Genomic DNA, 21,529 nt, shown 5'->3' with positions numbered 1-21,529 from the left:
CACTATATGATTTCCTCGGGTCTTCTGACGGCGAGACGACGAGCTTCTCACCATCGCCGCGATTACTGGAGATTGCTGCGGTGGCAAGGAGCGCCCGAAAAGCACGAACTTCGTGGAAAGCGGTGCGAGGCGTTTCGATGACAGCGAGGTACGGCGATTACCTCGTGTTTGGTTTTCTTGAACTAATAATGATGGCCAACATATACATGTGGAATTGTCACCCGCTTCGTGACCCCATCGACAATCACGTCCACGATGTTTACTTCTGTGGGACCGTCAAATCCGCGAGTAAAAAAATAGAAGAAATTGACAGCAGACGGGCACCGTGCGCTGACCTACGCAAAATAAACGAACAAAACGCGAAGTGACGCAAGGTGGAGCTCGCCGCGGTGCACCGGCGAGGCGCAGTTTGTCCTCGATGTTGCACCGACATCGCGCTGCACGACCGAGGAGCGCTGTGCACTGTGCTGGTTTCAGGGCGATTCCGGTGCGAGTTGAACGAAGATGCTAGTAGCCGCGGTTAGCGCTTCGAGCAAACGGGCCCAGGCAGAGAAAAGAACACACCTTGGAACTACGATCTTCTCATCATTATCCCAATATCAAGTCCATAAATCTGGATGTAGGTGACGTGGTACTTGTTGAAGAAAATAGCTGTCCACGATATCTTTGAAAACTGGTATAAGTTACGAAGATCGTCAAAAGAGAAGATGGTCACCTGCGAGCGTGCATCGTCAGGGACCAACACGGAAATGTCTTTCAAAGACCAGTTCAAAAGCTATATCTCCTTGAGACTCATCCCGCTTCTCCGTCTCGGGAGGATGTGGAAAATGAAGAATCATGAAGTGGAAACAACAGGGATATATTGAAGACGACGACGAGGCAGGAAGATTGTATAAGAACGACCGATTAAACGGTACGACATTTACTGCTCGGTCTATTTAATTTTTAACCGAGAAAGATCCTTGACAGACCGCATTAGTGTAGCTTTCACTGCCTTCGACAAGGCTTCTGTGTGTCTCGCGCACCTCAAGCGCGCGCATGCAGCCAGAGCACAGTGCGGAAAACATGGAGCGGTTCTCGTCCAAAAGAAGGCAAAAGAAAAACAGGCTTCCGAAAGCCGACAAAATGTGGTCTTACCGTCAGCGTCGAAGGCTTTGCACTTGCCGTCCGGCGACAGCATGCCGAGGCGGTAGTAGTTGAGTGCCGTGGCGGGCTTGAGCGTCAGCGTGCTGCCCCCGACCAGGGCCGCCTCACACTGTCCCGAGCGCAGCGCCAGCATGGCCTGGTTGAGCGCCGTCATGGCCGACGAACAGGCCGTGTCCACAGTGAAGCTCGGCCCTGGGAAATTATCCAGGCACGCCGCCCGTCAAGCCTCCTCCCACGCCGGAGACCGGAACGCTACCGAGTCTCTCTAGACTCGTTGAAGCCGAAAGTTCACGGAGCCCGCCGGTTAGACTTTGCCACCAACTTTATGTATGACGAACGGCCTCAAAAGTTAAGCTTTTCAACCTTGCGGAACCTCAATTGGCTCGAGTGGCAGCGGAGGGACCCTCTCCCAGTCTCGGCGTCCATCCAATAAGGCAACGGATAGCGGGACGTTCAAATAGGACAACCAGGGCCGGCCATTCTACTCCCTGAGGAAATTACTCACCTTTGAAGTCGAGGGAGTAGGAGACCCGATTGGAGAACATGGCCCGACAGCAGCCGACCAGAGCGTAGCCGTCGATCTTGTCCGTGTCCACGCTGAAGGCCTCGAAGGTCTCGGACTCGCTGCTGCCCATGAAGACTCCGATCCTGCGTCCCCGCAGCGTGCCCGGGTCGTAGCCGGCGTCCACGATCGCCTCGTACGACGTCTCGAGGAACAGGCGCAGCTGCGGGTCCATCACGTGCGCCTGCTTCGGGTGCACGCCGAAGAACTGCGCGTCGAACTGGGACAGGTCCCGGATCTTGCCAGACCGTTCGGGAAGGCCCAGCAGCCCTGCAAGAAGAAAAAAAATGACTGTCTTTTTCCGAAAAGTCTGAAAACAGCACACCCCTCTTCGCGCTCTTTCTTTTGCGGGCAGCGGGACAATGCGAGGATTCTGTGAATCGAGAGTATTAGAATAGGCGGCCCCAAAACTTAGGCGCCTCAAAGAAATGTGGGATCACCCCTGCGCATGCGCAGAACCAAAACTCCGTTTGGGGTTTTATGTTGGCGCTCGCCCCCCACGCAATATTAGAGAAATAGCTTAGGGCCCCCAATTGCTTGGGGCCAGGTTGCGTCGGCACACATGGCGGCGCCCTTTCCGCTCGCTTCAAAGCAAATTCGTCATGGTCGCTGCAGTATTAGCCAATTTAATTGCAAATGAATGATTCAACCGGCTGTCGCTTTGCTTTATCTTGCTCAAGTCACAAAGAATGAGCGGTGGGCTCGCCCCATTTTAAAGATCGTTCCTGGTTCTGGTCACTCCTAAGCCAAAAGAGACGCGGTAACCGTTTCGTTTGAGTGGATTTAGTCCGTGGCACGGATACCTGCAGCTTAAAGACAAGTATTTCAAGGCTTCAAGGTCGCTCCAGCTCAGATCTAAATAGAGCAGCTTGTCGCAGAGTAGGCTCGCTTTCGTTCGTCTAAGTTTCGGCATAGCTGAAGGCCTCAATATTCAGCGACATACGGTCAAAGCGCACACGAACGCCCCAGATTCCGAGAACGAGCGGCAAATTCGAGCGATACGGATTGGATTGTTTCGGCAGTATACAGCCAACAACCTCTATACTGATTTTAGATTGTCCTCTTGTTTTAGCCGGCTTTATTGGGAGTTACATTAACTATTACTTCTAAATAAAAAGTACTTGCTAAGCGCACATGTTTTACGCTTTTTTTATATTTTGTTTTTGATTATTACGCTCGTTTGCCGCATTGGTGCAGCAAGCGGGAGACGTAAGCGAGCTGCGCTACGTTGCGAAACACCTATTCTATAAGCCGTCGACGCCAACCTGTTGCATTTGGGTCCCCCCATTTCTTAGAGGAACCCAAACATTGGGGCTTCCTATTCTGAAACTCTCTAATATCTGGCACAGGACGTTATAGAGTCGGGTAACGTCAAATCGTCACATGATGCCATCAAAGCTTTGTGCCACGGATACAAAATCTCTTGAGGCTAGCGCTGTAAATTCTATGAAACACCTCGTTATAGAAAAAGGGTCCGTGCATTTCTTCGCATCTCTCGGCGCTCGATATCTTATGGAAAAATAAAAATGCAAGCTTCAGGTGTAGTTGTCTCCGAACGTTTTTTGGCACTTACCCAAAGCCAAACACCTGATTGGTTATATCGTGTTATTTTTTTTTTTCAAATTCTGAATATCCCAGCCGTAGGTAATTCTGGAGATTGGAAGGGCTTAGCAAATAAACAGTCTGGATAACTGGATGATTTTGCGCACCACGTGAACATATGAGCATAACCCAATGTGAGTACAGCCAAATGTGAGCACAGATCAGGGCTGGGAAGAAATACTCCCAAATGCATTTGGAAATACAAATACTGGGACACATTAAAATATTAGTTAAAATACTGATACCAAAATATATCTGTAAAAATGTATCGCGGTATACGTATCGGAAATACATTTTAAAAAGAGGAAAAAGTCTTTGGAAATGCAAATACGGGAATTCATTTTAGGGAGGGCAGACATACAAATACAGAAATACTGAGACAGCAATACATGTTCAAATTTGTTTGAGACGCCAACTGAGGTGAAGCTTCAAGTCTGAAGTGGAAGTTTTTGATCCCGAAATTACTTTCCCGTAGGCTTGGCACTTTGCCTTGAAGGGAGTGGTTTCGGACGTCGAGGAGTCTTCAATGGGCTCAAAAAAGCGTTCCATCAACGACTGTCCGTGGTCCCCTCCCTGCAACGAGGTAGAGGGGTTCCGGTCTGCACTCAAAAGCGACCCCGATAATAGCCGATTCACACGACGGACCGAATCGCGATTTTCGTCCGCGGACCGTGTACCACGCGACCGGCACGTCACCGATTCCTGCGATCCGCGCCTCCTCCGCGGAGGCGCGGACTGATAAAGTCGAGCGCCTTTTTCACTCGCGGACGTTTGGCGGCAGATTGACTTGGAAAGCGTTTAGTCTGGCAACGGTACATTGTTTTCTTGGTTTTTTTTGCTTCTGGGCGTTCAAAACAAAATGGCGCGTCGTTGTGTTTTGTGCGTTGTTGGTTCATTTTGACGCGCGATTCTTGGTTCCACGAGTGAAAGAAACTCTAGAAACTTGTCTGGCTGACGCGACGCAGGTTTCGGTACTCTTCCGGGTCCGTGTCAAGAAGCTCCCGCCAAAATTTGTCTGGCACGCCGCGGTAATTCTTGCACGTCCGATCAGGATTTCACCGAGCAAGACCTCTCTTGTAAGTTGTGAATGTGGTGTGCTTGAGTGTTGTGCACGAGCGCGGAGTGCGTGAAGGCATCTCCAAACGCCCCTCCGCGAGCCCAGAACTTCGTCGTGTCTACGCCGAGGCTTTCTCGAGCAGGACCATGCCTGTCACTGTCATGCTTTTGGTTAGTAAAGTTAGTGGCGCTTGGTGCGAAGCCTGCCCCGGTGTTTTGTCTCGAACTGCGCGTAACAGCAGCGTACGATTCTCAATCGCGGTAGCAAACGTCGATTTCTCTCTTGGACAACGGTGCCACGGTGCGATGTTGGAGTTTCGCGGCACTGTGGGGTGGCGAGCTGGATCGGTCCGTCCTCGCTGGCGTCTGCTCGTCGTCTCCCTCGTGTGGATGCGCTTGGGAGACGGATGAACCTCGGATATGTCATCACGTGATCAATCCGTCCGCGGATCAGTCCGTCGTGTGAATCGGCTATAAGGGGGCTGCCATTGTACGCAAATGTGACGACTTGTCACGTGACCAAACCAAATACGTGACGTCACAGGAAAGATGGCAGCGCCCAGGCAGCGACTGGCCCCAGCTGAGCCGGAGCATTGGCCGGAGATGGTCGGATGCTTTGTTCGTTGTCGTTTGCCTCGGCCCGTTGATTTCAGACGCGGAAGCCGTCATATGAGGCCGGTCGAAAGCAACTTCAGAGTTCAGCATGGTGTCTCACGTAAGTATAATGTGAAAATACGAAGGAACGGTGTGCATTTCGCTGGTGATCGACATTGATATTGCCACGAAAGAGACAATCGGCCCTTCGTTGCTCGGTTTTCAGATTGATTCGGATATCGCTGGGATAAATTTTAAGGCGAAGTTTCTGTGCTCTCGTTGACCACTGGAATCTTCAAGGTCTGAGGTGAAGCGTGTGCAATGTATCTGGATACAGTTTAGATACAGAAATTGCGTGAGTCGGGCTTGGCAGTGTGCAATCGTGGTGCAGCTTCGTTCAAATAACCAAAGGCTCACTTTGGTCGTGCTGCGCACTGGAGAGCTGCCTTGAAGTTGGTAGGTCCCGTGTCGTGCTGAATGATGCTGTTTTGCTTCCCAAACTGTTCCGGTGGAGACGTGCACTTTCCCGGAGCACAGGTGTGCGGCACACCGAAGAGCTGCGTTTAAGCTGGTAGTTCCTGTGCCGTGCTTAAAATGAAGCTGTGCTGCAATTATTAAATTGATCAGGCGTAGACGTGCACTTTCATGGAGCACAGGTGCTGCAGTTGGTATTAATTCCGCTGGTCTGTCGCACGTTTCGTCGACACAAACGTTTCATCAACACTCCTTACGCGAATTGCAAGCTGTATGGACATTTCCTCGTGTTACCTACCCAGCTCACCCGTTGATGCCGCTTTGCGGCAACAGTCTGCAGTGGCTTATTACCAGAAAAGTGGTTCCACATCCATTTCAGTTCAGTTCGTCCACAGCAGTCGCCAAACCCCGAAAAAGAGGAGGATTTATTCGGACACAATGCCACTAAAGCAATGCAGCTACTTTAATGGTCAGGATAGACTCTACTCTGTCAGTTTTGTTATCTTGTCACGGATGTTTGTTTCAGTCCTATCTTCTTTCAATACTTACTATTCTGGAAAGTTCCAGGCCATGCTCGGCCATCATCGTATGTTCTGGTGGAGGTGCTGGGTACTTTACCCGTGGCCCTTCACTCTGTGTGCACCCTGGTGGCTCCTCAGCCGAGTTGCCCGATAACAGGACACGGGTGGCAGACTATCCCGCGTCTTAAACCACCGGCGAGCCGTGAACCAATTTGTATCCCGAGCCCGGCTGAAAAACTGCAAGACGGGCGAGTACCACAAGAACGAATCTCGCAAATACACCACGAAGAATCTGAAGTCCGAGCCAGTCGCTGCTACCTAAAAGAACCACCGGAATTCGGTCTCCTTCCAGAAACACCGAAGCTAAGCTAACAATGAAACCTGTAGCAGCAAACTGCGTCCGTTCCCACCATTGTTTGCATACCCGTCGCGCCTCACACTCCGACGCCTTTTCACGCAAGGTGTTTGAAGACGTCGAGGACTGGATCGAACAATATGACCGTGTTGCCCGCCACAATGTGTGGGTAGGCAGCACACTCCTGCAGAACCTATACTTCTCCTGGAAGAAACTGTCAGGCACATTTCCGAGAACCATGAATTCCCCTTAACGTCGTGGGAAGTTTGCAAGATCGAGCTGAAGCGCATGTTCATCAGCCAACATCGACTAGAGAGAGCTGCATTCCTGATTTTGTCCAAAACACGGCCCCAACGAGAGCGTCACCGCTTTCGTGGAGGATATATTGCGCCTGATTGTGTGCCTACGCCGACCCTGATGCTACAGAGGACAAGAAGCTAAAAATTCCATGTCTATCATGTGAGGGACAACACCTTCGGCAGCCTTTTCCACAATCCCCTGACAACAGCCGAAGGGTTGATATCACCGAGGCTTAATTCCAACATTGAGCGTGCACTGCATGCCCGAGCCTGTCACAATCAACAACTTCCCGGCGTATCGACACTAGAGTCGTCCAGCTGCAACTTCGACGCCAGCCTCCCAGGCGTCCGCGACATCATCTACGACGCTGTCCGGGTGGAGATTAGGAAGCTACTTCCTGCTATCAGTTATCTGGCTTTTATTTTGATTGCTGAAATTGTTTCGGAACAAGTTCGACAGGCATTTCAACCGGAGACCTAAGCGAGCAAAGCTGCATCTGACGAACCGAGGGCGACTTACGCCACCATGACAACCACCGGCTGCCCCTTAGTATTCAATGCCAATTCAATGAGACACCCCAATGCCAAAGCATTCTCGACATCGGGTGTAGGTTGCGCTGAACAAAATACACCGAGGAAAACGGAGGTGTTGCGAATGTCCGACCGAAAACCACTCTGGTACCACTGCATGAGGCCGACCATGTCCACCGGAGCTGCCCGTACCAATGCATTGGCTTACGAGGGTTCTTGCCGAACGACCCTCGACCACGTCTCGAGGAGAGACTGCGGGAAATTGAGGATTATCTTGGGCGGCCTTTGTCCTTTGTGCCGACATTACCCCGAAGCTCCTGATCCTCGTCACCTCGACGGGAGGTAAGCACGACAGGGCAGATGAGCGGCAATGCAATGACAGTTGATTTGGTGTCGGTTGGCGTCCAAGGACAATACCTAATAATTTGCTGACACAAATTATCTGCGTCCACTCCACGAAGCACACAGTTTTCAACTTTGAGGGAGAATGCCGCTGAGTGACTTGAAGAAATAGAATGGTTGATTGTTCTCAAAAGTGGACACCAAGCAAAACCCTACATGACTTTGCCAGACGGAACTTACACAAGTTGCAGTGGTCGCGGGATGCAGAAGAAATCACCATTACGAAATGGAAGTGAAATGGCTTGGATAGCAAACAAACATTGTTGCGAGCCAAGTCAACGGTAGAGCAAAAGGCACAGCCACATAAGCAATACATGCCCGAGCTTGCTGCAATGACGCAGAAAACCACCAGGAAAGTTTGCAGATTAGACGCCAGCCCTGCAGCTTCAGTGCATGAGATATGTCAGTGGCCGCACATGACGTACGATTACAAGACGGCATCAGTCAGTCAAAGTTGCCAATCGACCAAACTGAACACCAACGTGCCAGGAGCGTCACCTGACAGCAAGGAGGACAAAACGCCTGACACGAGACTGTCGCAAAAAAAAAACTCGTTATGGAAACATTTGCTAAGAATAAATAATTATATAATCAAGTGGAAATACACATATTTGATATACTAATCAAATAAACATATTTCTGCCTGCCTTTACGCCTTCAGAGTCTACAGACCGAAAATCGTCTTCACTGCATGCGGCGGAGCTTTTGAGGACACTTGCATATCTGACCCCCCACTATTAATAAATGGGACAAACCAGACTGGCAGACTTGTTGCACGGGGCTGCACTCCTTCCACCTCTCCTGAGCATGTGGTGCCGCCGAAAGAAAACTCCAGTGATGTGAAAATATTATTTATTAATTTATTCTCTTCAAAGACCCTTGGAAGCATTGCAGAGAGAATATTTAAAACTATACATACATTATAATACCATCATAGCACACTGACGTTAATGAGCACAAAATGGGCCCAGCTGCTAAAAATAAATATTACACCTGTAAGAAGTAATTTTTGCTGTAACTTGTAATACAAAGATGAACATACCTCTGAGCATCTAGTTTAATAGTATGTGTCGATGCATTGTTATATAGCAGGATACTTCCTATACAGATGACCCAACATCCTTTGCAAAAACCCATCTAGCAACACAACTGTCACCAGTCTTTTTCCGGCGTAAAGCACACGAATGGGCCCGAGTTCACGCCGAAAGATAATGCAGCATTCGAGTCCAATAGGGGCCGAGCCGAGTTCACAGTGATGGCTTACATAACATTCTTGTCGAACAAATGCCCAAAGTATGAAGGCCTTGTGTAATTAGAGTAGTATACTGTAATTCGTTTCATCACAATATGGCCAACGGCAAAGGCTACAGTCTCGGTGAGTCAATATGCACGTCGCAGAGAGACACATGACAACATATCACCAGAGTGCTCGTCTGTACAGATTTATCGCACACCTTCACTCCGTCTCTCTGATTGGCTCGTGGGGACTGTGGCAGTTGCCCTTTTCCAAGTTAGGCCGAAATGAAGTATTGTATTGGCAGCCTACACCTTTGAAAAAAGTCTATTGAAGAGACTGAAAGGAATGGTAGTCAACATTTTTTAACAAGACTTCTCTTCGGGCAAGGGATGAACACAAATATGAACCATCTTGTCCAGGTAAATAGCACAATTAAATATTTGACCGACTAATACAATGCACTCTTGATGAACAAAAGTATTGCTGCCATAAATCCTACGAAAGAGAAAATTGTGCAGTTAATCCTCTATTTCCGAGTTGCATTACATTTAACGCATTGATGATATCTGTGGTTCTATCTCTGGAACTCTAAAGAGTGAAGCTGAATTTTTTCATATTAAGAATCTAGATGTTAGCATGATAGATTAGACAACCATTTGAGAGGAGCATGATCTTACACATAGAGGTTACTGTGCAGTCACGTAGCCAGGATTTCGTTTCGGGGGGGGGGGGGGGGGGGGGGGGGCGGGGGCGCCCATGACAAAATGCTGTATGAGGGGGAGGGGGGGAGAGGAGGTCGCAGCAAAATGGAAGATTTCGGGGGGGGGGGGGCCGGGCCCCATGCCCCCCCCCTGGCTGCGGGCCTGTTACTGTGGACTCTTGATACCGGTCAGCAAGGTAAAGGGCCTACTAATACTAGTTGCTAGGGGACATCGAATGCAACATTTTGTGCACTGACCAATCAAGAATGTGAAGACTTGCTGTATTCTGGGTTTCAAGGGGACAAATAAACTGTTTTATGAACATAAGTAATGAACTTTTTTTTTCGAATGATTGGTTCAGATGCTTTGTAAGAGTTTACATGCACATAAATTAAGCGAACGCCAGCTTTTCACCTCAACAAAGTATTGCGATCGAATGTAGAGTCGTCGATTAGCACAAAAGGTTAAAGATCGCAGGAGCTTCCTCGCTATATTTGCTGTGGTTATTCGGAGACGCAGGGCTGAACCAACTTCCCCCAGGCCCTAACGCGACGTATACCTTTCGCTTCAATTGTCAGATATTCCAACGTCCAAACGAAGCTAGGAAAATGCGAATGTTTTATGCTAGAAGGTATATCGTAAGATTGCTGATAATTGCAAAACGCAACAATCGCAGGAGCTACCTCGCTAAAAGTTACTGAGATTATGCAGTTGCCTAGGGCTGAAACAATTTCGCCTAGGCCCTACGTTCGACGCATACATTTCGCGTCGACTCTCAGACATTCCAAGGTTCAAGCAACACCAATAGAATACGAAAATTTAATGCTAAAAGCACTCAAAGTTCTACCGATCCTCGAACACATCCGGGTATTCGAACACCGGTACGGCGATACGGCTGATGCTGTCTCACAGGCGTTAATATCCGGATGATCCAAAGCGATCTTCCGCAAAAAGGGTATGAAGTCTCATTCTTTCATATTTTGCATTCTACCTGCGCCAGCGAGCATGAAGAAGCCCGCAGTCGTCGGAAAGCAGCTGCGCATCACGGCTACCGCACACCGAACAAACTGGCATCCGCCAGCTCTGGGCGCTGCTATCTTACCGATGACGTCACGGTTCTTGTGAGGTCACGGGACGTGTGGACACTTTTGCGTACAACATGGCAGTAACCGGGGGGTACCACTTCCGAACTTCCGGTTTATCACTCTAAGCCACTCTACATCGTTGCTTCCCTGACACTGTCTGTCTGATGAGGGATGCAAAAAGACTTCGACCTCTAAATAACTTTATATAATTCTAAATCACATCAAAACGTCACCACGCCCCTGTTCAATAAGGACGCCCCTGTCAACATTCATTACATGACGTCACGGTGGAATGGTCTGGTATTCTTTATCTGTAAATCTGGCCTTGAACATGAAACTTTACCACGCTGCTGTATGAAAGGAGAATTCGTACTTTCGTTGTAGGTGACCTCGTTGAAGACCGCGCAGGCAGTGTAATTTGGAATTTTTAAGAATAGTGAACCACCTGAAGCATCTTGGAACTCATGTCTTATCTTCTGTTACGGTTGAAAACACGATACGGTGGCATCCCTGTTGTGAAGGGCCTTCCTGCCGACCCTCCGCCACCGACGCATGGATTGCAGTCCTCAAGTTTCGCCTTGCGTTATCCAAACAGAGACATCGTGGATTGCGATTTGATATTTCTGACACAGGTGCGATGTCTCCGAGAAACAGCGCGCTCGAGGCAAGTCGCAAGTGTACGAAGTCTGGGTCGGCAAAGCGAGGCCACGTCTGGCCTCCTTCCTTGGTATCGGATCACCACAGCAGCGGGTCACGTTCACGTCGACTGACGACGTACCCTTGAGGCGTGCAATATTACGAGCGCAGACGCATTCGGATGTGTTGAACTTCACAGCGTAAGTCTTCCTATTATTACAAGTCAACCACCGCCAGGCTCGTGCTGCAACGAACTGTGACTCAGCTTTGCCGGCTGGGTGTACGCTAAGGCAAGAGAGACGATTAGCAGCGAGTATTGGCTGCCAAGAAACAATGACTCATCAACTCCTTACTTAGGGTCCTGCGGCAGAAGAGACTCTGACTCCACTCCTGGCACGCCACCTGGTTCGAATCCCCGACTACGCAACGCTTCTCAGAAGAGAGAAGAGGACGCATAAAAAAAGAGGTTGGAGAATCGGAAGGAACCTTGGTCAGCACAGTAACAATGCCCCAGCATCTCCTTTACCTTATTGCATTAAAAAAAAAAAAAAAATCCGGATGGACTTTTTTTTTGTGGAGGGGGGGGGGGGGGGTGGGGGAGGGGGGATATTTCTCATGAAATGTAACGAAATACATTTCATCCTTATTGTATCGCATTGGAAAGAAACATTCCAAATGTATTTCGATACAGAAATACAAATACTTCGCGATACAAAAATACGGATACGAAACGTATTTCTAAAATTCTATCGCGATACATTTGTATCGCGATACTGCCCAACCCTGGCACAGATCAACGTGAGCATAACCCGGTGCGGTCATAGGCTAATGTGAGTATAGACCAGTGGTCTCAAACTCATTTGAGTGAGGGGGACAGATAGCCCACACCGGAAAGGTCGAGGGCCAACGTAAAAGGGGGGGGGGGGGGGGTTTAAAGTTTTGAAAGAGGGGCTACCTCGTATTCCATGCTTTTTGTAAACTCACAGTTTAGCCATTGACATCTTTAGATTTGATTTATTTCTATCATTACATCGGGCCTTAAGAGGGCGCGGTACCTCTATTTATTCGTCCGTTTCAGCCACCAGATGGCGCGCGGCTCGAAGCGTGGTTGAACGCGCAACTTCTAGATGGCGCCAGTATCGTGCTATCGAAGAAATCAAATTAAGACTACACAAAAAACTAATTTATTATTTACTTAATTAAAACTATTAAAAATAAAGGTTACAAATTAATTTGAACAAAACAAATTGCCAAAATTGGGAAATATTTGAATATCTTCACTGCCGAATCATTGTCGCAATTTCGGGCGCTTTTTTCTTGTCGCTGTTCGCTGTCTTTGGAGAGCTTCGTTTGTTGGGATCTTCCGTGGTAAATTTCAAGCACTTCAAGGAGCAAAAGAAGGCGCTGACACGAAGGGACTGGGTTTGACTCTGTGCAAACAAGCGGTAAGTGCCGATCTCGATAAAGGGAACATCGGGGAACTACCGCGTGGGTCAAAGGGATCGATGGCCCTTTGAAGGGACGACATTAATCGGGTTCTTCATGTATAAACAGCATGTAAGCGATTTGGCGAGCGACGAGACAAGCGACGACGACCCGCTTCGCTGTCGCTCGGTCAGTCACGCGAGGAGGAAAACCGCATGAAAGCGACGGGAGCAAGCGACCAAGGCGATGAGCGACTGTTCCGTCCAGACGGAACAGTAGCAGACGCAGGAACTCCAGACGGTTCTGTCCCTCGGTAGAGAATATTCGTCCAAGCTACGGTTTTGTCCCTCGGTAGAGAATATTCGTCCAAGCTACAGTAACAATAACAAGCTCTTGATCGATTTGTCGGGATGCCAAGCGTGTTTTTCCTCGCGATTATTTATAAGGCGGAGCCACAATACCAGGTTTTATTATACGAACCTAATTACTAAATTATGCGCTGCAATCAAGGAGAAACATCGTGGAAAGTTGAGACAGGGAATGATTCTTCGTTTCGACGATGCACCCAGCTTTGGAAATGGTTTGCAGCACATTCACTATATCTAATTCCCAGTAACTACTCTTAAAAAATAAAAAATAAATAAAGAAACACTTGCATGGAAGGTGATTGTTAGAGGTGTGGTTTCAGAGGCTGGACAGACTTTTTTTTAGGAAGCAGTAGAAATGTTATAGGATTGCTGGAAGAAATGCATTTGACTTGAAAGAGTACATTGATAATGCCATAGGAACATTGTGAGTTGTTACTTCATTAGTGGGTCAGGGGAGGGATATACCCTTGTGTATGCTGGATGAAACTCTAGTGGGGACTGTCATTACATCTAGACGGAACACTACAAGGTTTGCTAGCTTTCTGTCTGGATGTACCTCTAATGGTGAATATTTATCCGTCTGGATGGAACCCTAGTAGCCACAGCCAATCCAGAAACCGAGCGACATGACGAGCCACAGTGAGAAATCCCTGTCGCTGGCTCTGGTTGCTGGGAGAACTACCGATTGCACTGGACCTTTCACTGAGGCCCACTTCAGACGGAGCAATTTCACCCAGCAATTCGACGTCGCAACACCAGCAACACCGGCCGCCCGCGTACACACGCAGCAACCGAATTGCTCCGACTTGCTATCATCATCATTAAATTTGATTCTTCTTTAACTACTTAGACGCCCAGCTACGCGCTAAAAATGCGTTCTTATATCTTTGAACGGCGTTGAGAATACTAACTAATTTTTCTGAAACTTTTTATTTCCGAAAACGATCCATTCCAAACCAGAACTAAGTCTTTAGCTGCCATCATCACCACCACAGGGGTACCACGTGAAAATATTGCGTCTCTGATTGGCTGCAGCCGCTTCAACCGTCTTCGAATTGCTCTGAGTTGCTCGCTTGTTCGAGCCGGACCCGATCTCAGCAATATGCATCGATCTAGGGAAAGCTAGGGAACAACCCGCCAGCAACCTCAAAATTGCTGGAAGAGTTGCCCCGTCTGAAGCGGGCCTGAGAAAGTCAGGTATAAGACTACACAAAAAGAAAAAAAAAGAAAATAATGTTAACGATACCATTACAGATTTAGAAATCGCTTCCATTCTTAATGTGTAGTCTTATAGCTGACTTTCTCAGTGAAAGGTCCAGTGCAATCTGTAGTTTTTCCACCATGTTTTTTTCTTTTTAATGATGTGTCATTTTTGGTGCTGTCAGTACTTTTGTTGGTTTGACCCCATTGTTAGAAATCTGGTGTAGTGTCTTTTGTGGAGAGAGATGATGTGAAGAAGGATTCCCTTTCCTACCTTCTTTTTTCAACCCTATATAAAGGTTTCTTTCCTCAATAAAAGTTAGGCTATGTTTGAGACATTTTCCTTCTCTTTCTTGTCGTCGTCTGTCATTACCTCAGTCTTGGGTTTTTCACTAAAATGTTTAGGAAACAACATCTTTGGGCTTTAATGAATATAAGAAAATTAAAATGAGGTCAATACATTTTTGTTTCATGGCCTCTTTAAGAAAAACAGTAATTATCAAAAGTCAATTACTGTTTTTCAATCGTCAATGGACGCACAAAACAAGTAACAAACCTCCTGACCAGTAACACTAATGTATAAGGTGTGAGCTCGGTGTACGCATATTTATTGGTTGCTACAGCCTGTTGACTCCGACACAAGCGATATCCCCGAGCTTCGCAGCATCGAGATTCCCATCACTGGCTCGTCCACAGACCTCAGAACGCCAACAGAGAGGCTCGAGGACAAAAATACAACAAGCATGTGTCGATGCAACTTTTATGTATAGTTCGGGCTTCTGCTAAAGCTTCCTAGTTTGGCCATTTGGGTTAATTTAGAGACCAAAAACAATGCGCTCGGGAGCAGGAAACATGAGATAAAGGCTGTTTATAGTCCACGCTCTGTGTATCTTGTCTTGTCGACGTGGCGATCGAAACCGAAACCATGCCACTCTCATCCCAGGCCAACTAGTTCCAAATGTGCAACGCACACAGTGTTGCATTCAAGAATTTATGGACGTAGTCTATTTCCTAAGATAGTAATGTTTAAGAAGATCAAATAAGAAAACAGCTGAAATTTAAAAGGATTGTAAGGTAAACTTCCAAGTTATAGCTTTGTTGCCTGTGGGCAACAAAGTGGCTCTCTTGCGTAGCTTTTAAGGATCTCTATAAAATGTCAATAATATCTGCGCATGTGATAGCCTCGAGTAAAACGGTCACCTATCGTAAAATATTAGTGGCGAGAGAAAAATACCTATCCATATCTTTTGCTGTTCCGCCGTTCTCAGTCACTGCTTATTTGCGCACCAAACTTCTTTTTTCTCGTCAACTATTTGCATATCTTTTTACTAGATGGTGCTGTAGTTTCAATCTTCAAGACTGTTGCCAGACTACAGTATAAAACATGCGATATAACTGAAACAATTAAACAAAACACAAATAAATATGTAGTTTATTGCCTGCAGGCAACATTCGTCAACGAAGGGTTAAGCGGATAGCTCAGTTCTTTCCAATTTTTTTTGAAAAAATGGTGCTTTGAAACAAGCATTAATGTGCACTGTGCTCTGTTATCATATTTTGATTAATGTTTACAAATTTAATTGATCTACTACGTTTTCATTTAATTTACTTACTTCAAAGGTGCAGGGAGTTTGGTGGTAGAGTACATTCATAACAGCATATTACCCCATATGTAAATAAAGCAAAAGTTACAAAATCAGATTAACACGTTACACAGAACTCATCTTTAACTGAGCACAAAAAGGAAATCAGAAAAAGAAAGCATAAGAAATTATACATGTTCTACTCGGGATACAGAGGCTTGCACTTTTCTTTAAATGACTCATGATTTGTGTTAGTAACCATGTGGTCTGGCAAGTCATTCTATTCTGTAGTCGATAGTACGAGGGGAGAAAATAAAAAAAGAATTAGTGGGATAGTGGAATTGCTGAACTTTACATAAAGTATCGGTTCGAGGAGAAATGTAATGGGCAGAATGGCAATAAGTGTTTCGGAAGAATGAGTTGCTGTAGTACATTACATAGAAAAAAACATTCGGTATTTTATGCCCGTTAGATAATAAAAGAAGATTGATATTGATTTTTAAAGCAGAGACCCTACTTTCAGGCGAGGAATTGCTTAATATAAACCGAGCAGCCTTGTTTTGAACAGCCTAATTTAGAAGTTATGTAGTTTTGATCTGGATGTCATGTAAGGCTTGCATATTCTAGTTTAGGTTGAAATATTGTTTTATAAGACAGTACTTCAGTTGCTGTGGGGCCCAGATATAGCTCTGCCTTAAAAGATAGAGAGATTTTAGTGAGCTGTTGATTATGCTGTCGATGTGTTGATTCCATGATACTGTTTCAGAAAAATTAACACCAAGGCATTTGTATAATAGCACTGGCTCTAGTTGCTATGTTAGTAATAGCTATTGGATGAAGGATTTGTTTGAGATTGTGGCAGTGCTCATTAGCTTACATTTCGTGGGGTTAATGCTCACCTGCTGTTATACTTATTGCGTCAAGGTCATTTTGAAAGATGTGATGGTCTATGGGACTAGAAGCTTTTCGATAAATAACGCTGTTGTCTGCAAATTATCGAAAAGCTGATTTAAATAAAGATGGGAGATTGTTTATACACCAACTCATGTTTACAAACAAACCGGAGCGCCCCTAGCGGACGCCACCGCCGCCGCGCATGCGCGATGGGGGTGTGGGCAGGAAGCTCGCCGTCGCCCATAAACAAACCATTGAAATGCGATGTTGTCGGCGTCGGTGTGAGTCCCCCTGCCCTTTTTTGCGTTCGAATTGTTGGTTCTACGTCTTCCTGGCGATGTCTGACTATCTTGAGCGGCGTCAGCAAAATTACCGAGGCTCGTTACACCGCAAAACTTCGCGTGAATAATGTTACATGCGGCGATTCATTCCGCGCGCGGACGTCGCAGATTGTACGATAAAGCCTGATTCGCATGATGAGATTTCGCTCAAAATTTTCAGTCGCGATGCCTCTCGGGCTGCAAAAGCGTGAACCGTAGCTGAGATGGTCGACGACGATACTGAAAATCGCAAGCAGAATCGAACCAACTGAATTAGGCATAACAACAAGTCGGTGTTGGTCACTGGTAACAATGACCAACATCCCCTTGTATCTACTGTTTACATCGAGCCTGCTTACCAACCTTCAAATTTAAGTCTTTTGAGGCCTGCACTCACTTCTTATCGCAAGTACCGGGCCAACATTTAATCTACGGACCGGCGTCGTCTAAGAGAGCAGACGACAAGCAGAAGCGTTTGAAAGAGCCGACGACAATTCGATCAGGCGGCCGTTTGAATTGAAGACACACTGAACGTAGTCCACAGGTGGTCCGCACAACTTGACAGTTGTCTGGCGTTCATGTTGGAACAAAACAAATAAATCTGATGACCACAAGTATCCGTGAATTCAACCCAGAGGGCGTCCCGCTCAAACAATCGTTGTCCGACGGCGTCTGCTTTTCCCTTTTCACGGCACATATCCAGATTCTCGGACAAGCCGAGCACGGGAAAACTGACCTTCAAACCTTTCTCGACACTTTTGGTACGGCCCCAGTCGTGGCGTTTTGACTAGAAGGCAGGTTTTTGTCTGGTTCCTTTCAAAACAACGCAGGAATACACGTCTGGCATGGGGACTTCTGCCCACAGCCCCAGACCGGAAGTGCGACCGACGCGCCACCACCGCGCCGTGATGTCACAGAGATGAGTTCGTGTATACATATTAAGAAAGGGGGGGGGGGGGGGGTGGACCGAGGATGCTGCCTTGGGGGAAACCTGAAGTTACGGGGACTGATTGTGATGAATTGTTAACCGAGATCGACTGCTGTCTGTTTGTTAAAAACAACTTTACTAAGCTGATGACTAACAGGTCAGTCTGAAGAAGAGATAGTTTTAAAAGCAGTCGCTGGTGAGGAACGGTGTTGAATGCCTTAGTGAAGTCTATAAACATGATGTCTCTTTTTACCGATGATAGACAATTGAAAGGAAGATCTGTGACAAATTCCAGTATTTGGCTGTTGCAGGAGTAATTTTTTCTGAAACTGTGCTGGGTGGGGAAAAAAGTTGCATTGGTCAAGGTATGAGTTAATTTTAGTATGAAGAGCATGTTTCATGAGCTTAAAGGGAACACTAGTGAGCGAAATAGGTCTGTAGTTAGATGGATTTGATTTATTGTTTGATTGGAATATGGGTTTAGCTTGTGAGAAGCGTCAACCAGAAGGTAAGTCACCAGAACTCAGACTTTGCTGGTAAAGAAAGGCAAGTATATTTGATGCTGAGTGCTTTGTCAGTTTTACAAATTTGGCAGATATACCGTCAATTCCAGGGGTGCTATTGGAGGAGAAGTTTTCGACTGCCTTGAGGGTTCAAATAAAACATTATTTATTGGTTTGCAGTAGTTTGTATCCCTACATACGGAAGGAATTCCAGAACTGCATTTTCTGCTAGCTGTGTAGAACATTTCTTGGTACAATGGCACAAACAATTTTAGTATGATAGCATCAAAGCCCCATACGTTGTGCGTTCATTAGTTCCACACTAATGAACGTAGTCTTACCAAATACGAGTGTCCTGAGCGTATTTTTAAGTCCAATTCAAATTCCACTTGTTAGCAAAAACATGGTCGCGCTAATTCTGAGCGTTGTGATTATTTGGTGTAAAGCAGGGTGTATCCTGCTCCTTTCAAAACAAAGACAAGTGCAAACAGTCTTCTGGTGACAAGCGGCCACCTGTACCGAGTGTTACTATAATAAGATTACCTAGATCGAGAAGGCCGCTGTTACCCGTTGTAACAAGTTTTCTGGTGACGAGTTGGATTGTGACGGGTGGTGCGGTTCCAATGGAAAACAAACACACAACTGTGGCTCCCCTACGTGGAGCCAATCTAGGGTGTTTAGACTGAGCCATGTGTAAGGCCACGATAACTATCTGCAACGATCAGGTTCTGTGCAGTTTGCATTTCAACTTTGTAACTGTTTAACACTCATCTATCAATTCTTGGATCGTTTGTTCGGGAACTGCAACATCTGCCTTCTCCCATGCTCGCGAGATACCAGTTGCTGTGATGCGGATGCAGCGTCCTCGAAAGTTGGTCACTCCTTTGCAGACTATACCAGCTGTTTCTGCAAACGCTTTTAAAAGTTCCTACTACTACCGTAAAATACCGGGCAAGGGCCACTAAAAATTTCGAGATAATTGCAAAAAAAACAGGATGGGCGCTTGTCCAGTCATCAATCTTGCATATAAATGTACTGTGCATATTTTCTGAGATCTTACGAACTTGGAAATGGGCGCTTAGTGTGGAATGGGCAGATGCGCATTATTCTGCAAGGGTGTCTAGCGACCGGGAAAACCGGGAATTGCCAGGGAAATTTTAATTACCGGGAAAAATCAAGGAATTGTCAGGGAATTCGTCAAAAAGCGAGTCCAGTCAGGGAAAATGAGCCGGAAATGCCATTGGGCACCCTGAGCAAAGACTAAAGAACTTGGGGGCAGAAAAACAGGTAAAGAATTCTGTTTAGAGAAAAGTGCGGGCTCTGCTCACCCGATGCAGAGTGGTATTTGATGCAGAGAAAACGGCCAACAAATCCTGTCCAAGCCTTGAATTGGATTGAGGGCGCGACACTATAGGCTAGATCCAGTTAGAGCTATTAGATTTAGTAAAAAATGGGAAAGCCGCAGACCCCAATCCAAGCCTTAAGCCGAAAGCGTCCAAAAGCATGCATCTGGTGGCCATGCCGGCCATGCTGCCATTCGGTTATTGACCTGTGTGGTTGAGCGTCATGTTTTCATTGTTTTTCCGGAATTGGCCTCTTCACTGACGATGTCGGCGGCGAAAAAGTGCTCGTTTAATCCGAACTGGACGGACCCGAATGTTTTGGAATATGTGCAAGTTGGATTAAGCCCGTGCAAAATTATCCTCACATTGCTCAATGCCTTGTGTTGTAATCGTCTTATTTGACTGCCTCTACAGTGGTCAGGAAATTTCACCTAAAATTGTCAGGGAAAACCTGGAAAAGTCAGGGAATTTGAAAATGATAATTTGCTAGACACCCTGTCTGCAGTAGAGTGTTCGAGAAATAAAGAAACTCTTTATTGGGATCAAACTGCTGACCACGGGGGACGTCGAAGATTGCAGAAAAGTAGCACGAATCAGTGAAAATAAACATTTGGTCCTGAGTAGAAACTTACTGAGCGTTGTTATAAACTCAAATTACTCAATTATAGGAGAACAAAGCATGTGTGATGCGTGGGCATGCGCTGAAGTTCCGCGCTGAAGTTCCACGCTGAAGTTCCTGTATCTGTTGCGTAGTGACACACAATGTGATGTGCCGGGCAGCCCAACTGGGCCGGTGTTTATTTCATTATCGTTTATATACACTGTATGGGCTTCGCCGTAGTTGCTGAGTCACACGCCGCGTCTTATCATGCGACTCACACGATACAGTTCCCACTTATGAAGCAGAAGGAAGGCTGGCAATGTGAAAATGCCGATGATAACAAAATCATCAGTGTTTTTGCTTCTCCAACCTTCCGCCTGCTGAATGAATGGAAATTTCAAACACATTTTCACGTTTCATTTTTCCCAAGGTCGACGATTTAAGGGTTTTTGATGTGTGTTAACAAACTTCCTAATGAAACCATTTTTATTTTTACTAATTAACAAATTAGCAAAATTTAGGTATTTGATTTGCTAATTACCAAAAAATACTGCAGAAGTGCCCACTTCGTTCCATTGCCATCTATTAACATTTTTCAAACTTTGGAATTTAGAAATTATATGTTAATCATCCATTTGGACTGGACAAGTGCCCACGTCTAGATTAACCCATTTTCCAGTGAAAATGGGGTGGACGCTTTCCCGGTATTTTATGGTGGTGGTTTTTTTTTTTGTTTTTGTAATTCTTGACATTTGCCATAACTGCCAGATTGTTCCCGAAAATAGTTTTTCAACAACTGAATTTAAAGGAATTTTAAACTTCGCTGTGTGCGAATCCTCATATTGTTGAGCATTAAGCAACACTCAGTGTTTTTTTTGTTTTTTTTTTAAAGCAACATGGCGGCCTTCCTGTATGGGTGAATCCGAGGGTTCCAAGGTTCAGTCCGATTTATCTAGAAAAATAGAGTGCTCTCTACACAACAAGTTTAGCAAATATATATATGGAAAACTAATGGGTTCCAGTGGTATAGTTATCTCAGATTTTATTTTTTGCCAGTCTCCCCTTTAACTGATAGGAATTTTACTGCAGTGTGGCAGAAAACAAGAAATTGGGTTGTGATAACATATACAAGCTACCACAATTGCTATGCACACAGCATTCTG

At 46.2% G+C, this 21,529-nt stretch overlaps 2 protein-coding genes across 3 annotated transcripts in view; one reads left to right on the top strand and one right to left on the bottom strand.

Moving 5' to 3' along the window:
- Nucleotides 1-599: 599 nt before the first annotated feature.
- LOC120846063 (fatty acid synthase-like) overlaps nt 600-21,529 on the bottom strand; it is a 21,128-nt gene continuing 198 nt past the window's right edge. Inside the window, exons 2-4 of the mRNA XM_040217694.1 lie at nt 1,652-1,978; nt 1,138-1,338; nt 600-673 (exon numbers count right to left, since the gene is read on the bottom strand). Of these exons, the coding sequence (XP_040073628.1) occupies nt 600-673; nt 1,138-1,338; nt 1,652-1,978 (602 nt within the window). The remainder of the gene's footprint in view (nt 674-1,137; nt 1,339-1,651; nt 1,979-21,529) is intronic.
- Nucleotides 12,504-21,529, top strand: part of LOC115328785 (zinc finger protein OZF-like) — a 21,114-nt gene continuing 12,088 nt past the window's right edge. The window contains exon 1 of one of the 2 annotated variants that reach the window (XM_029990184.3): nt 12,504-12,646. The gene's annotated coding sequence lies outside the window, so the exon portion shown is untranslated. Of the gene's footprint in view, nt 12,647-21,266; nt 21,303-21,529 lie in introns of those variants that run through there. The other variant, XM_029990185.3, reaches the window with a different exon arrangement.

Source organism: Ixodes scapularis, unplaced genomic scaffold, assembly GCF_016920785.2.
Source record: "Ixodes scapularis isolate PalLabHiFi unplaced genomic scaffold, ASM1692078v2 PGA_scaffold6__148_contigs__length_123643588, whole genome shotgun sequence".
Lineage (NCBI taxonomy): Eukaryota > Metazoa > Arthropoda > Arachnida > Ixodida > Ixodidae > Ixodes > Ixodes scapularis.
Note: the sequence above shows the minus strand (reverse complement) of the source record. Positions and strands in the feature narration are given on the sequence as shown.